This window comes from Hyla sarda, chromosome 13 (assembly GCF_029499605.1).
Source record: "Hyla sarda isolate aHylSar1 chromosome 13, aHylSar1.hap1, whole genome shotgun sequence".
Classification (NCBI taxonomy): domain Eukaryota; kingdom Metazoa; phylum Chordata; class Amphibia; order Anura; family Hylidae; genus Hyla; species Hyla sarda.
Window position 1 is genome coordinate 19,386,348 of NC_079201.1, and position 17,684 is coordinate 19,404,031.

The following is a 17,684-nucleotide window of genomic DNA, read 5'->3' on the forward strand; positions in this document are numbered from 1 at the left end:
AAAGATGGGGGAAATGTACTCTGGACAAGTAGGGAGACACCTAGTCGCAGCTTTTTTGAAAAAAAAAAAACACAGTACATTAGAAAGATTCTTTTTTTTTTTTACCATAAGGAGTGCAATAGCAAAAGTTAGTTTTAATGAGAGTGCCCAGGGAGCAGTGCTGAGCCTGTCTGTGTCCCGGCTGCAGTCTGAGATTTAGGACTCCAGCATGAGTCTGAAATCTATAAAAAAAAAAAAAAAAAAGGCTTGCGACCAGGACTGGTGGTCATTTTTTCAAAGTGGAAAATTAAATAGAAAGAAGCATTTTTTTTAATAACATGCTATTGGAAAGTTATTCTGCATAAATTAATCTATGATATATTTGAAGATTTTTTTTATTTTTATGAAAGGTACCCTTTAACAATATTTGTGCATGGAACTCATCTTACGGTTGCCTCAGCAACCCAACTGCCCAGTATGAAATCTGTCTCTCTAAGCCAAACTTTGAGGGCAACTCTGAAGGTACACTTAAAGCCTTATTCATGTCAAATGTTTAGCAGGCTTCTACAATTTAGTGATATTTACCAGTTTTATTAGTAAATAGTCCTTACACATTATATAACAAGAAAGAAAGAAACATTTACGGGATTATAATGAGACATTGTTTTTTTTTTTTTTTGCCTACCTTATATATTCTGCACGATTTACAGAGCCTCTCATCGGGTCCATTACTATTTCTATATCTCCCGTTGTGATATATTAGCTTTGTATTTCATTATGAAACATGCACATGTAGATTAGCGCCATACTGTAATTTCTCCATCTATCCTGCGTCCCCGTTACGGCACTCATCTATAGCAGTCTCCGCCATCACATCACTTCTCGCCATTGATTGGAGAGTGCATTACCGGGATAAAAGGGACCATTGGCAGCAGAATCAATTCTTCTCACCCGAGCCAAACTACTTGATCAATGAAAGACTAAGTTATTCGCGCTGTGAGAAGCAGATTATTCATTTATTTGCTAGAGAATAACTCATCGTAAAAGACAGGGGCGTAAAATATTTTGTGGCTGAACCGTTCGCTTCTATTGCCTTTATTAACAATACAATGTCGTAGTCAATTTCTGGACATGGCGGACTCCAATTTTCTCAGTCCAGTTGGTTAGATCAACTTGGGTTAATGTCCTGGTTTACTGATGACCCTACATCAGTGGTCTCCAAACTGTGGACCTCCGGATGTGGCAGGGCTTTGACAGGAAACAATAGGGTAGTAACACATGCAACATGGCTCTCAAGCCCAGTAGCAGTCATCCCATGACAACACCAATGGGATCAATGTAGGACAGACCACTGGTGATCCTACAACAATAATCTCTATTAGCTGGAAATAACTCATTGTAAGAGACAAGGGGCATAAAATATCTTGAGGCTGAAGCGTTTGCATCTATTGCCTTCATTTATAATACAATAAAAGTTCTGGACATGGCAGCCTCCAATTTTTTCAGTCCAGTTGGTTTGATCCACTTGGGTTAATGTCCTGGTTTCATGATGATCCTACATCAGTGGTCTCCAGATTGTGGACCTTCGAATGTGGCAGGGAACAATAGGGTAGTAACGCATTCAACATGGTTTTCAAGCACAGTACCAGTCACCCCATGACAACACCAATGGGATCAATGTAGGACAGACCACTGGTGATCCTATAACAGTAATCTCTATTAGCTGAAAAATAACTCATCGTAAGAGACAGGAGGCGTAAAATATCTTGAGGATGAAGCGTTTGTGTCTATTGCCTTATATTAATAATACGATACAAGTTCTTGACATGGTGGCCTCCAATTTTCTCAGTCCAGTTGGTTTGATCCACTTGGGTTAATATCCTGATTTTCCTGAGGATCCAACATCAGTGGTCTCCAAACTTTGGACCTCCAGATGTGGCAGGGCTTCGACAGGAAACAATAGGGTAGTTATTCGTGCAACATGGCTTTCAAGCCCAGTACCAGTCATCCCATGACAACACCAATGGGATCAATGTAGGTCAGTGGTCTCCAAACTGTTGACCTCCAGTTGTGGCAAAGCTACAACTCCTAGCATGCCCGGATAACCAACGGCTGTCCGGGCATGCTAGGAGGTGTGGCTTTGCCACATCTGGACGTCAACAATTTGGAGACCACTGATGTAAGATCACCAGGATATTAAAGGGGTACTCCGTTGGAAAACATTTTTTTTATTCAACTGGTGGCAGAAAGTTAAACAGATTTGTAAATTACTTCTATTTAAAAATCTTAATCCTTCCAGTACTTATAAGCTGCTGTATGCTCTACAGGAAGTTATTTTCTTTTTGAATTTATTTTCTGTCTGACCACAGTGCTCTCTACTGACACCTATGTCCATGTCAGGAACTGTCCAGAGTAGGAGCAAATCCCCATAGCAAACCTCTCCTATTCTGGACAGTTCCTGACATGGACAGAGGTGTCAGCAGAGAGCACTGTGGACAGACAGAAAGGAAATTCAAAACTAAAAGAACTTCCTGTGGAGCATACAGCAGCTGATAAGTACTGGAAGGATTAAGATTTTTAAATAGAAGTAATCTACAAATCTGTTTAACTTTCTGGCACCAGTTGATTTAAAGGGGCTATCCTGGAAAAAAAACTTTTTTTTTATAGATATCAACTGGCTCCAGAAAGGTAAACAGATTTGTAAATTAATTCTATAAAAAAAAATCTTAATCCGTTCAGTACTTATGAGCTACTGAAGTTGAGTTGTTCTTTTCTGTCTAAGTGCTTTCTGATGACACCTGTCTCGGGATCTGTCCAGAGTAGAAGCAAATCCCCATAGCAACCTCTTCTACTCTGTGCAGTTCCCGAGAGAAGCAGAGATGTCAGCAGAGAGCACTGTTGCCAGACAGAAAAGAACAACTCAACTTCAGCAGCTAATAATTATTGGAAGGATTGAAATTTTTTTAATAGAAGTCATTTACAAACCTGTTTAACTTTCTGGTGCAAGTTGATATTTAAAAAAATTTTTTTTCCTGGAATACCCCTTTAAAAAAAAAAAAATGTTTTCCAGAGGAGTACTTCTTCAACCCAAGTGGATCAAACCAAGTGGACTAAGGAAATGGGAGGCAGACAAAAATAGGACAATATCTCAGGTCTTTAGGTTGCAGCCCCAATACGCATTTACACGTTTGTATTTGGGGACCCCATGACTGCACTCCACGTAAGCTTGGACCACATCAGTCTACAAAGATCACAATAGGCAGTGAATATCAGAACATGTTGTCCATGTCGAGAGAGACACATGATCCAAGAATTGAGCGAGGAGCTTAGAGTAATGTTTGGTATACCCCGCAATGGGAAATTCTATCAATACACTAAATCATTCATGACTTTTCTGTCCAGTCCACATATTTCTAATAGGGGTCGGCTAAGCCAGAAGTAATCCTGATGATCCTTTTATTGTCTACATTGTTAAGTGTCGCAGGTTTAGGGTGCAGCCTTTTATTTATTTTAAAAACCCTATCGTTTTGTGTACACAGCTCCCATGCCCACCAATCTGCAAAGTAATGCATATAAATACTACTGTTAGGTATGGCGATCCATCTCTGCCCCAAGTGAATCTGCTGCCAAAATAATTTGCATCCCTTTTTTTCCCCCAAAAAAATAATTTCCCAAAAATTGGTTTTCGGGTTAATTCACTCTAATCAGTTGTCAGATTAAATTTGGATTTACTGGGCTGGGTTCAGAGCATCCGGTCTCAGCTATTGTACTAGCAAATGTTAGAGGCGATGCCCCACCGCTTACCTCTGGGAGACATGGGGGGGGGGGGATTTATCAAAACCTGTGCAAAGGAAAAGTTGCTGAGTTGCCCATAGCAACCAATCAGATCGCTTCTTTAATTTTGCAGAGGCCTTGTTAAAAATGAAAGAAGTGATCTGATTGGTTGCTATGGGCAACTTTTCCTCTGGACAGGTTTTGATAAATCTCCCCCATAGTGTATAGCAGAAGGGACTATGAAAGACAAGAGTCATTGTTCCACCCGGTGGCCACACACTCTGCCCCCTGACCAGCAATAGTGATGAGCGACAGGGGCCATATTCGAATTCGTGATATTTCGCAAATATTTGGACAAATATTCGTCTTATGTTCGTGAAATTCGCATATTCGCTATGTTCGTTCTTTTTTTTGGGTCAAAAATTCATAATAAAATTTGCATAGTGCGCATGCGCAATTATATCTTTCACCTAAAATAAGGGAGGGATTAGAGTACAGTCTGGAAGTGCCGATATTCGCATAAATATTCGCATATATATTCACTTAAATTCACATAAAAAACTAATATTTGTCATTACAAATGTATATCACTATATTCTAAATATTCGCAAAATCAAATAAAAAATTAGCATTTCGAATATTTGCACTCAACACTATCCAGCAAATGTTGACTGAGCAGGGAGTCATACGGTTTATGCTTCTCTGCTCAGTATACAGGAGCAGGGACTTCTGACTTTGCAAAAAGTCCCTGGTCCTGTACCTACTTTCTGTGGTGCCCTACCTATCAGTGTGTACATACGGGAGCAAGGACTCTTGTCCAAGAAAGTCCCTGCTCCTGTACAATGAGCATACCTGAAGTAAGCAGTGATGCTGCAGTGATGCTGTATGTATATCAGTAGGGATTCCTGCTCCAGTATGTACTACCAGCCATGCCCTCTTTTCACATTGGACACGACCTGAAATAAATTGCAAAAGAAAAAATAAATTTAGATTAATCCAAATTTTATGTGAAATTGAAATGGCTATTGAGAGAGTACTGTATTAGATCACACACAAGGCTTAGACTGTTCACTATTGCTCTATAATGTCTTTCATACTGTTTCTGCTTCTTAGGGTGTACTATAAAAGGAAAGAAGGTAAGCTATAAAGGGTTATTCCAATGTTTGATAAAAACAAAAAGCAATGTACTGCTGGAATGGGGGGAAAGTAGCATAGTAACCTCGCCCTGGTCCCCAACAACCCCCGTTCACTCCGTCCATTCCCCCAATAGTCTTTCTTCTCCTAGCTTCCAAGACGAGCACTAGTTAAAGGACCTGCCCACTCAGCCAATCAATGGCCACAGTGGTGTCCCATCTCAGTCAGTGATTGGCTGAACTGGGAGGTCCTGTCTCGGAAGGAAAAAGATTGTGAGACTGGATGGAGCCAAATAGGAGCTGCAAAGAAACCAGTGGGGCACCCAGGCTTTAGTGAGCATGCCTTTTTCTTGGGACACTCATGCTGGGAGTTGTAGTTTGACAACATCTGAAGGGCCACAGTTTTGGAGACCAATGGACTATAGGATCAGACTGCACATAGGGCCTTTACATGTAGTTAGAAAAACAGTTGCACAGGAGCACATGGGCCGGCAAGGAACGGCTCTTAGAGACAATATCTCACCATGCAGTCGCTCAAAAGTAGGTTAACAAAAAAGTTTAGATGGCGGGAATAATATGTGCAAATATGCAAAAAAGAAAAAAGTTTCGGCTTATTATAGTTCGCCATGGCCTACAAATGCCAGATGCTGACTTTTTATGGACAGTGTGAAGACTCTTGTCTAGTACTTTCTAATTGCCAGTATCCTACCTCAGAGGTGGCTGTAGAGAAGTAACAAGGCAGCACAGGCCTTTCTGCATAAGAAATGCTATGTAAACAGCAGAAATTATTCCATAAGAAGCAGGTCCAACATCTGACAGCTATGTCTGCCTCCAGAATATTGCAGATCTTTTCCCACCTCCCCCCTTTACCACCATCACGTCCCCCCAACACACAAAAATAAGAATAAAATTCTCTTTGATACACGTCCTTTTGTAAGTAAGCTGTGCAATGCCTGCAGTACACAGGACGCCTGGCATGAGCGGGGGAGAATTTAATTATCACTTCTGATGTTCGCCTGACGTCTGAACTCGGCATATATTTATAGCAAGCGTCTCATCCCCATAAATTCACTCACCTTTGAGGTTTTTATCTGAAGGGACGGAAGACTCTTTCGCCCAGGGAAGACTATCTTACGCCAGTAGGTTTAGCCTGGAAGTTTTAGAGAATGGTTTTGAAAATGTGTGTGTTCAGCTAATAAGTTGCAGTTTTGATCGCAGTTCCGGGAACGAGAGAACTCACATGGAAGGAGAGAATATTCCGGAAGATGAATCCGACCTGTTTCATGTGGACTAGCTTTTTGCTTGTCAACTTAAAACAACTCTAATCCCAATGACGTTTGTCGACTTTGATGATTGAACCTGGCTCTGGTCTACAGAACCTATAAAACCGTTCTTGGATCTTCTACCTTATGTGATCTTCGTGTGTAGGGAACCTGGTTCTGGTCTACAGAACCTATAAAACATCTCTTGTATCTTCGATCATAGGTGATCTTCATGTGGTAGACCAACAACTTTAAAGGGGTACTTCGCCCCTAGACATCTTATCCCCTATCATGGTACACTTTGGGTCCAATAGTCATCCTCGAAGGTAATGAAAGTAACCGCCCAGAACTACATGGGTACTAGAAGTATCTAGGAGACCAACTCCATCCATGGCTCAGACTTTGTTTCTACATGGTGATGCCATCTTTTGGGATGATTATGCTTCTATCCATGCTGCTCAGTGTATTGGATCTTGGCTTGATGGGCATGAAAATGAAGTTGAAATGTTACTAAAAAAACTTTCTCGACATGTCACAGAAGACACTTCAAAAGTTTTGATCGGTCAGAGTATGTGTGTTCAGACCCCCACCGGTCACTACGAGCCAGGAGACGTGTACAGTAAGAGCTTACCTCCATATTTCTCTCCTCAGTACAGGAGATGGATTCTGAGTAAAGTCTAAGGAGCCTGCCTTATGCAGAGAGGAGAAATAAGGGGATGAGAAGAACTTATTGGAGCACCGTTCCATGCTTCTTCTAGTTATCGGTAGTGATGAGCGGCATTGCCCATATTCGAATTCGCAATATTTTGCGAATGTATAGACGAATATTCGTCCTATATTCTCAAATTCCACATATTCGTTATATTCGCATATGCGAATATTCGCATATTCGTGTACTCGAGGAAGAAAACAGTGAGGGGGTGGGCAACTTTACTATTGGTAAAGGAAGTGGTTGATAACCACTGACAAGTGTATTTGCATCATTTTAGTTGGCCCACAAGTGAAAAGAAGGAATATGCGAATATTCACATATGCGAATATGCGAAAAAAAAGGAATATTCGTAATTTCAAATATATAGCGAATATATTCGCAATATTCACAAATTCACAATATTCGCAATAAAAATTCGAATTGCGAATATTCGTGTCCAACATTAGTTATCGGTGGGGGTCTCTAGGTTAAACCCTGACCATTTTTTAAAATGACAAAAACAAAGTATCTACCCTGGCCAGCCCCGTCACCAGACATGAAAATAATTGAAGGGGTTATACACCATAAGGTGATTTTAGTACTTACCTGCCAGAACTGGGTATTACCTGTTGGATTTTGTTCTCTAAACTACACATCCCACAGTTCCATGCTTGAAAGTTTGAGATCACTTTGCTTCCTCCCACACATCAGCCACCCCACCCAAACACAGTGTTTTCTAATCAGGGGGCATACAGCTGTTGCAAAATTAAAGCAGGACAGGCTCCTCCTGATCACCTGACTGGTGATGTCAGGTCTCGAATCCTAGAATAGGTCTTTATAGTGTACCTGTCAACAAAAACTTTTCATACAATGTAGATAATACCATTATATGCGTATTTGTAATAAACATTGGTTAAAAAATATGTCCAAATACAGGACGTGGGGGGGGGGGGGGGACAAGCAGGACTCTGTACACTGAGGACAAGCAGGGCTCTATACACTGAGGACAAGCAGGGCTCTGTATACTGAGGACAAGCAGGGCTCTGTACACTGAGGACAAGCAGGGCTCTGTACACTGAGGACAAGCAGGGCTTTGTACACTGAGGACAAGCAGGGCTCTGTACACTGAGGACAAGCAGGGCTCTGTACACTGAGGACAAGCAGGGCTCTGTACACTGTGGACAAGCAGGGCTCTGTACACTGTGGACAAGCAGAGCTCTGTACACTGAGGACAAGCAGGACACTGTACACTGAGGACAAGCAGGGCTCTGTACACTGAGGACAAGCAGGGCTCTGTACACTGAGGACAAGCAGGGCTCTGTACACTGAGGACAAGCAGGGCTCTGTACACTGTGGACAAGCAGAGCTCGGTACACTGCGGACAAGCAGGGCTCTGTACACTGAGGTCAAGCAGAGCTCTGTACACTGAGGACAAGCAGAGCTCTGTACACTGAGGACAAGCAGGGCTCTGTACACTGAGGAAACGTAGGGCTCTGTACACTTAGGACAAGCAGGGCTCTGTACACTGAGGACAAGCAGGGCTCTATACACTGAGGACAAGCAGGGCTCTGTACACTGAGGACACGCAGGACTCTGTACACTGAGGACACGCAGGACTCTGTACACTGAGGACAAGCAGGACTCTGTACACTGAGGACAAGAAGGGCTCTGTACACTGAAGACAAGCAGGGCTCTGTACACTGAGGACAAGAAGGGCTCTATACACTGAGGACAAGCAGGGCTCTGTACACTGAAGACAAGCAGGGCTCTGTACACTGAGTACAAGCAGGGCTCTGTACACTGAGGACAAGCAGGGCCCTGTACACTGAGGACAAGCAGGACTCTGTACACGGAGGACAAGCAGGGCTCTGTACACTGAAGACAAGCAGGGCTCTGTACACTGAAAACAAGCAGGGCTCTATACACTGAGGACAAGCAGGGCTCTGTACACTGAGTACAAGCAGGGCTCTGTACACTGAGGACAAGCAAGGCCCTGTACACTGAGGACAAGCAGGACTCTGTACACGAAGGACAAGCAGGGCTCTGTACACTGAAGACAAGCAGGGCTCTGTACACTGAGGACAAGCAGGGCTCTATACACTGAGGACAAGCAGGGCTCTGTACACTGAAGACAAGCAGGGCTCTGTACACTGAGGACAAGCAGGGCTCTGTACACTGAGGACAAGCAGGGCTCTGTGCACTGAGTAAAAGCAGGGCTCTGTACACTGAGGACAAGAAGGCTCTGTACACTGAGGACAAGCAGGGCTCTGTACACTGAGGACAAGCAGGACGCTGTACACTGAGGACAAGCAGGGCTCTGTACACTGAGGACAAGCAGGGCTCTGTACACTGAGGACAAGCAGGGCTCTGTACATTGAGGACAAGAAGGTTCTGTACAGTGAGGACAAGCAGGGCTCTGTACACTGATGACAAGCAGGGCTCTGTACAGTGAGGACAAGCAGGGCTCTGTACACTGAGGACAAGCAGGGCTCTGTACACTGAGGACAAGAAGGCTCTGTACACTGAGGACAAGCAGGGCACTTGTACACTCCTCTACACTCCTGTCACCCATGTACACTCCTGTCGCCCATGTACACTCCTGTCCACCCCCAACACTGCTATGTCAGTAATGTACACCCCTCAATCATCCCCATTGCCCCCTGTCACCAATGTACACTCCTCTACATCCCTCTGTCACCCATGTACACTCTTTTACACTCCAAAGGATAAGGGATAAGATGCTTGATCGCGGGGGTCCCGCCGCTGGAGACCCCCGTGATCTTTCACGCAGCACCCTGTTAAAATTGGGCGCTGGATAACAGGGTTATATACAGCCAAACGTGAACAGTGAGTAAACATTGATGGGGTAGTTAAAGGGGTACTCCAGCGCTAAGACATCTTATCCCCTATCCTTTGCCTGATCGCGGGGGTCCTGCCGCTGGAGACCCCTGTGATCTTTTACGCAGCACCCCGTTACCATGGGCCCCCGGAACATGTTCGCTCTGGGTCTGATGACTGGCTATCACGGGGCCAGAGTATTGTGATGACACATCTGTCACGCCCCCTCCCATAGGCTTGCATTGAGGGGGCGGCGCGTGACATCACATGGGGTGGAGCCATGACATCACAATACTCCGGCCCCGTGATCACCAGTCATCAGACCCGGAGCGAACATGTTCCGGGGGCCCATGGTAACGGGGTGCTGCGTGAAAGATCACGGGGGTCTCCAGCGGCAGGACCCCCGCGATCAGGCATCTTATCCCCTATCCTTTGGATAGGGGATAAGATGTCTTAGCGCCGGAGTACCACTTTAACTATCCCATCAATGTTTACTCACTGTACACGTTTGGCTGTATAAAACCCTGTTATCCAGCGCCCAATTTTACACCAAATGGTGCTGTTGTCATTGGAAACCACAAGGGCCCTGAATTACTTTCCACACAGCCACCGCTCATTGCCTCCAAGTGTTTACAAACTGGAATATTGTAATCTTTTATATCATTATATTTAATCATTAACTCTTAATTATTTTCACTAACCCTTCACTGATCATATTTGGTATAGACACCAATGAGAAGATTTATCATAACCTGTGTAGAGGAAGAGTGGTGCAGTTGCCCATAGCAACCAATCAGACCGCTGCTTTCATTTTTGAAAAGGCCTCTAAAAAATGAAAGAAGCGATCTGATTGGTTGCTATGGGCAACTCAGCAACTTTTCCTCTTCCATGGTCTTAGATATAGGGGGAGATTTATCAAAACCTGTGTAGAGGAAATGTTGCTGAGTTGCCCATAGCAACCAATCAGATTGTGTCTTTCATTTTGCAGAGGCCTTGTTAAAAATGAAAGAAGCGATCTGATTGGTTGCTATGGGCAACTCAGCAACTTTTCCTCTACACAGGTTTTGATAAATCTTCCCCCAGATACATCCTTTTTTTATTTATTTTTTATTAAAACGAACCTACACAATGGCGGTATTCTACCTTTTTTCATTCCACCCCACAAATATTTTATTTAAATATTTCTCAATACATTATAAGGTAAATAAAATGGTCCGGCCCTTTCGTGCTGGAGGGATGTCCCATGAGGCCAAAACGTTCACCTATTAATCCAACATTTTTTGGGGTCATAAGTATAAGATTTGTAATTCCTACGACGTATAAAAGCTGGTGAGGTCCTGTAAGTTGGTTTTTGTGAGGGGTTGTAGAGACGCCGGAGCTCTCATAGAGGGCACATTGTGGGCACAGACGTCTCCTGTTGGCAGTGGGCAGTAGTAGAGAACACATCTCCTCTGCAGCCCTTAGGGTCACAAGAATTCTTCTTGTAGGTAGTTTTGATAATAACTTTATATTAGGGGTTATTTGTGATATTTCCATATATAATACAGATTTGCTGTATGGATAATTGTAATACTTCTAATACATCAGCAACCAAGGAGGTGACATCATCAGGTATAGAATGTGATGACATCACAGATGGTGGTCGGTTATACCACTGCACGATACAGGCAAACCCTTCACTTTCTGTTAGTTCAGATTGAAAGCGCTCAGTTTTCCTGAGAGTGAAATATATTTCTTCTTCAAATATGACGAGCCCAACCCTGGCTATCCTGCCATTGTTTTGGGCAATATGGACCTTCGTGGGTGTCCTTACCACCTTCACCATGACCATCGTACAAGGCCATTACCAAACAGGGATCATCAGCATCAGGTAGGAGACTCTATAGGGACATTGGTGGGAATCCTACAATACACCATTCTGTCCTCTAATATCTTCCCCCGAACATTGGATTGGTAAATGGGCACAAAAAGACCTTTTGTAATATGGTTGTTTAAAATGTTTTGAATATTTTTTTCCCCAAACCTACTGGGACACTAACCAGTCCTACAGCAGCACCAATCACCTTCCACCACCACAAGGAGGGACACGCCCCCTCCCACCAATCACCTTCCACCACCACAAGGAGGGACATGCCCCCTCCCACCACACACCAATCACCTTCCACCACCACAAGGAGGGACACGCCCCCTCCCACCACACACCAATCACCTCGCACCACCACAAGGAGGGACACGCCCCCTTCCCCTGAGAGGATTTCTAATACAGTGAGCTAATGAAAGGAGGTATTTTTATAATAAATATAGGTGATAGAGGCATAAACATTAGATGTACATGGTCAGGATTATGCACTGAGTAACATTATTCTTTTTTTGTGGGATCTGACAAATGCGCTTTAAGAAAATAATAGATGTTTCTTATTAGTGTTACTAGTGACCGGCCCTTGTTACTAGTGACCGGCCCTTGTTACTAGTGACCGACCTTTGTTACTAGTGACCGGCCCTTGTTACTACTGACCGTCTCTTGTTACTAGTGACCGTCCCTTGTTACTAGTGACCGTCCCTTGTTACTAGTGACCGACCCTTGTTACTGGTGACCGACCCTTGTTACTGGTGACCGACCCTTGTTACTAGTGACCGGCCCTTGTTACTGGTGACCGGCCCTTGTTACTGGTGACCGACCCTTGGCACTAGTGACCGACCCTTGTTACTAGTGACCGGCCCTTGTTACTAGTGACCGGCCCTTGTTACTAGTGACCGGCCCTTGTTACTAGTGACCGACCCTTGTTACTAGTGACCGACCCTTGGTACTAGTGACCGGCCCTTGTTACTAGTGACCGGCCCTTGTTACTAGTGACCGGCCCTTGTTACTAGTGACCGACCCTTGGTACTAGTGACCGGCCCTTGGTACTAGTGACCGACCCTTGTTACTAGTGACCGGCCCTTGTTACTAGTGACCGATTCTTGTTACTAGTGACCGGCCCTTGTTACTAGTGACCGGCCCTTGTTACTAGTGACCGGCCCTTGTTACTAGTGACCGGCCCTTGTTACTAGTGATCGGCCCTTGTTACTAGTGACCGACCCTTGTTACTAGTGACCGACCCTTGTTACTAGTGACCGATTCTTGTTACTAGTGACCGGCCCTTGTTACTAGTGACCGGCCCTTGTTACTAGTGACCGACCCTTGTTACTGGTGACCGGCCCTTGTTACTGGTGACCGGCCCTTGTTACTGGTGACCGACCCTTGTAACTAGTGACCGGCCCTTGTTACTAGTGACCGGCCCTTGTTACTAGTGACCGGCCCTTGTTACTAGTGACCGGCCCTTGTTACTAGTGACCGGCCCTTGTTACTAGTGACCGGCCCTTGTTACTAGTGACCGGCCCTTGTTACTAGTGACCGGCCCTTGTTACTAGTGACCGGCCCTTGTTACTAGTGACCGGCCCTTGTTACTAGTGAACGGCCCTTGTTACTAGTGACCGGCCCTGCTAATGTTATATATGGAATCTATTTCTCCTCAGTGACACTGGAGCACAATACCCAGAATCCATCGTGCTGACTGTAGTTTCCACCGTGTCTTCTCTGCTAGGTAAGTGCACTACATGTATCTATAGGAATTATTATTAGTGCCATCCTGAATACAAAGGCGTAGCTAAGGTGTCATGGGTGCAGAAGTTTAGCCTGGGCCCACCTGACCATGCCCATCAGCCATCAAGCAGACATGCCATTCAGGAGCATGGAAAAGCTAGGTCAGATATTGTCACCTAACTTTTCCATGCTCCTGAATGGCATATCTGCTTGTAGCTTGATTACTTTATGCACAGGCAAACTTCAGATGTCATATATTAATCCCTGCAGTGGCATGTGGTTGCTGTATTAAGCAAATGTGCCATTCAGGAGCATGGGGAAGCTGTGTGTGACAGACCTTGTAATGACTCATGGTCCTGTAATGATTACAGTAGCATAAGTCATTACAGGGTTTGTCATACAGCTTTCTTAGGCACCTGAATGGCCAGAAATGTGTCAGTACTAAGACAATCATGTGCCATTCAGAAGCCTGTAATGATTACAGGGTCTGACTATCACACAAAGCTTTCCCAGGCTCCTGAAAGGCACATGATTTACTTAGTACTGACACATTTTAGCCATTCAGGAGCATGGGAAAGCTTTGGCCTGGTCTTGGGGTCCTAGCTCTGTGTACACATTGGTTGGTGGGAGGGTGTCGGGGAGGGTGCTGAGAGGGAGAAGTGTACAGGGATGGTGTAATGAAGGGGGCGGGGCTGAGGAGCTGTGAATAGTAATGAAGGGGCGGACCCAACTAAGAAGTGAATAATAAAGGGGCGGGGCCAACAGCCGAAGTGAAGACTTGTTATTGTCGCTAAAAGCCCATTGGGAATGCTCCTTATTGCTAGATTCTCAGGAATAGTATGTAGACAGTCTGCTCGTATCTTCTGAACAGCTGCACGTAATGGGGTAAGAGAAGCAACGTTAAAAAGAGGGTCCCCCGCACTATAAGCATAGGTAGGTTAGTGCGGGTGAGCCTCCCGTCAGTCCGCCCCTAAACGTAGTACTGTACTGATTGGTCTGTGTGACCCATCTATGCAGCCACAGGCCGCAGCATATAGTGTAGTGGCAGGGGGGTAACTGTGACCCTTACCACCTTTATAGCTGCGCCACTGCTTGAGTAACTACTAACATGGCCGCCATGACAGCTTCAGCACATGTTTTCAGACAACTTTTGGCAGATCCACTATGTGTTACTGAATTATATCTCCTGTATATTTTCTAATTGTTATTATCTTCAGACATGTATATGCTTTGTGTGGTATATATACCATCTATAGACTGTTCTGTATATGGATTTCAGAGGCCGGGATTTTGTTTATAATCTACAAATCCATGGAGATCAAGGCCCTGAAGAAAATCCTTTGTGGAGTCACCTGCCAAACGTGGATGTTGGCATTCGGATGGATTACGTGTGTTGGCAACATCATTACCCCATTGATACAGGTTTGTTTATACAGATTCTGTGGTGTTAGGGCCCCTTAGCTGGTCACCTATGAAGCCCCCTTACCCAGGAGAAGAGCAGCACAGCTGGGGCCATGTATTGGCAGATAACCTGCTGATCTGTAGGTCTTGGGACAGAATGGGCCTGAGCTCACACCCCCTCACAATGATACATAAGGCCCAGTATAAGAATACAGATAATATAATAACACCATTGGCAGATGTAGGATTATCCTGGATACTTACCATTGGCAGATATTAAGTATCCAGGACAATCATATATCTGCTAATGGTGTATAATGATATGGAGCTCTATGTGTTGTCTGATGATAGGTCATCTAGGACAGGATATGTATATTGTGAAATGTCATATTTTCTTTGTTTTCCTCTAGGATTCAGCAATGCTTAATGATAGCTGCCTGGCAGTTTTATCTAGTATGGTCATCTACGGAGGCATATCATTGGCATCTCAGCTGTACCCAGGCTCCAGGGACCGTAGATGTAGACGCCTTACCACCACAGTGCTGTCAGTTACCATCTTGCTGGCTAACATTATCCGTATCCTTTACAATTCACTATGTTATGTTATGGGATTAAAGGAAACTCCAGTAAATCCTTTCAGACACCATAATGACTTTTTAGGTTCTGTCCTTTGCCATTGATGGTGGGGGAGCTGGGTTATCTTGTCACTTCTGTCGTCCACCATGAAATTGTGTTTTTCTACTAAAATATGACCCCATTCTGCAGGGTTGAGGTTATTTTCCTATAGACGTCCTCCTTTCAGGGTTATCCTGTAAAATGGCAGCAATGTACACCTGCACCAGCGAGTATTGCACACAGGTATGTATATTCTACCACATAGGGCGAACTTCTTCACATGGTTATGGGATCCCAATCCCAGTAATTCCCACCACTGCTTGGTGAATAAAGGGGAAGACCAAAATGGACAAAGTCAAATGTATATGTCTGTTTTATTTTCAGTCTTCCAGAATAACGCTGACCATCTTGGAGTGGGTCGTATTGGTCTGCTCATGTATCAGCCAAATCATGCTGTATTGGGACTTCAAGGTCAGTATATGAAATCCAGATTTACAAGGTCTTGTTCACATGTAGCAGCTTTGTTGTGTCTGGGGCCTTTATATGTCAGTGAATATGAATGGTTACAATATGTCCGGCTCTTCTTTCATTTCTTAGGTTCTTACTATGACAACATCCAAGAGCGACATGATCGAAGCCGAGAGCGTCCTGGCAGTTGATCCATTGAAAGTGCCTCTACTAGATCGAGCACTTGAGGATCAACTAGATGACATGACGCCAGAGGAAACATCATCATGTGACCATGTTATATTAGACCTGTTTTCAGCGGAGGATATAGCAACATCAGACTAGGAGCCATAGGTCCCATCCCCCCCCTCCCCCCCCTCCCCCCCCCAAAAAAAAATGGATAGATATATCTATCTATCTATCTATCTCATATCTATCTATCTCATATCTATCTATTGTGAGAAGGTGAAAGGCATTGTGGTTGATGGTCGGTATGTGTCACCAAGGTTCCTGGCCTTGGTGAAGTAAGAGCTGGTATTTATTCAGTGTCTGTGCTGCAATGCAGACTGACACTGTGGCTGTAGTATGGCTGGAAGGCCTATCTGGGACCGCTTTTACTGGGAATGGCCAAGTGTAGGGTGGGGGCCATTCCCCACAATCCAGGCCGCCTTTTGGTGGCCTTAAAGGCAACCTGCTTCACCAGCTGAGGGGGATTTGCTAGTTGGAGCTCACACTGCCAGAGAGAGCTGAGAGTGGAGTCCTTCCCTAAGAGGTTGGAAGATGGTCAGCAGCCTGCCTGGAGGCCTGGAAAAGACTTGTTTGATACAGTATGGCATGTACTCTTGTGTGAACAAACACCTATAGAATACAGGTGGACTTTTGTTACATTTGCATTTGTTCTGCATTTAAAGACTGTTTGCCAAGTGTGAATAAAACACTGAACTTTGATTTGAAAAGTCCTGTTTCCTTGCCTCTATACTGCAACCAGACCTATCTGCAAGAGCGAGTCATCACATTTGGTGAATGACACGGGCAACGCAGTAAAGTCAGCGATTGAGTTGCAGCACGCTGTTTGCGAAGAACGGAGCCTGGGATAACTTGTTGGAGTGGTTGCTAGGGGCAACGATCCTGCCGACAAGTGACTGACAGTACAGCGGGAGTGTTTTCTCCAAAGAGTCAAGGCAAAGCAGTATCGCCAAAATGAAGGTGGTTATAAAAGCATTTCGGAGGCTTGTGTTAGAGTTAGCCCATCAACATGTTCTAAGGGGGCACCTGGGCCTGCAGAAGATACAGGACCAAATTTTGCAGCGTTTTTACTGGCCCAACGTGTATAAGAAGGTTGAAAGGTATTGTGAATCTTGCCCAACATGCCAAATAACTAGCCCCCAGCCACATTACTGTAGTTCCCTGGTCCCCCTCCCGATTATCAAGGTGCTGTTTGAACGGCTTGCTATAAATATTGTAGGCCCGTTGCCGAAATCCGCTAGAGGCCACCAACACATCCTGGTTGTCCTGGACTATGCTACTCGGTATCCCGAGGCACTACCTCTGCGACATACCTCTGCCATACTCATAGCTAAGGAGCTAATGGAGATGTTATCCCAAGTGGGCTTACTTAACCCCTTAAGGACTCAGGGTTTTTTATGTTTTTGCACTTTCGTTTTTTCCTCCTTACCTTTTAAAAATCATAACCCTTTCAATTTTCCACCTAAAAATCCATAATATGGCTTATTTTTTGCGTCGCCAATTCTACTTTGCAGTTACATTAGTCATTTTACCCAAAAATGCACGGTGAAACGGAAAAAAAATCATTGTGCGACAAAATCCAAGAAAAAACGCCATTTTGTAACTTTTGGGGGCTTCCGTTTCTACGCAGTGCATATTTCGGTAAAAATTACACCTTATCATTATTCTGTAGGTCCATACGGTTAAAATGATACCCTACTTATATAGGTTTGATT

At 44.5% G+C, this 17,684-nt stretch overlaps 1 protein-coding gene and 1 long non-coding RNA gene across 3 annotated transcripts; one reads left to right on the forward strand and one right to left on the reverse strand.

Annotated features, from left to right (window-relative positions):
* Positions 1-957: 957 nt before the first annotated feature.
* Positions 958-10,414, reverse strand: LOC130297347 (uncharacterized). The gene is made up of 3 exons (XR_008849490.1): positions 10,379-10,414; positions 4,606-4,709; positions 958-1,680 (listed from the first exon to the last, which is right to left on the reverse strand). It is a non-coding gene; the product is annotated as an uncharacterized LOC130297347 (long non-coding RNA).
* Positions 10,415-10,854: 440 nt separating this feature from the next.
* LOC130297345 (DNA damage-regulated autophagy modulator protein 2-like) lies at positions 10,855-17,446 on the forward strand. 2 transcript variants are annotated; one of them, XM_056549736.1, is made up of 8 exons: positions 10,855-11,160; positions 11,265-11,547; positions 13,194-13,261; positions 14,540-14,682; positions 15,072-15,237; positions 15,464-15,519; positions 15,661-15,747; positions 15,874-17,446. In XM_056549736.1, exons 2-8 carry the CDS (start codon positions 11,423-11,425, stop codon positions 16,066-16,068), a joined length of 840 nt encoding a protein of 279 aa, XP_056405711.1. In that variant the 5' UTR covers positions 10,855-11,160; positions 11,265-11,422; the 3' UTR covers positions 16,069-17,446. The 2 variants fall into 2 exon arrangements, with proteins under 2 accessions (XP_056405711.1, XP_056405710.1); XM_056549735.1 differs by having other exon boundaries at positions 10,855-11,547.
* Positions 17,447-17,684: the final 238 nt, after the last annotated feature.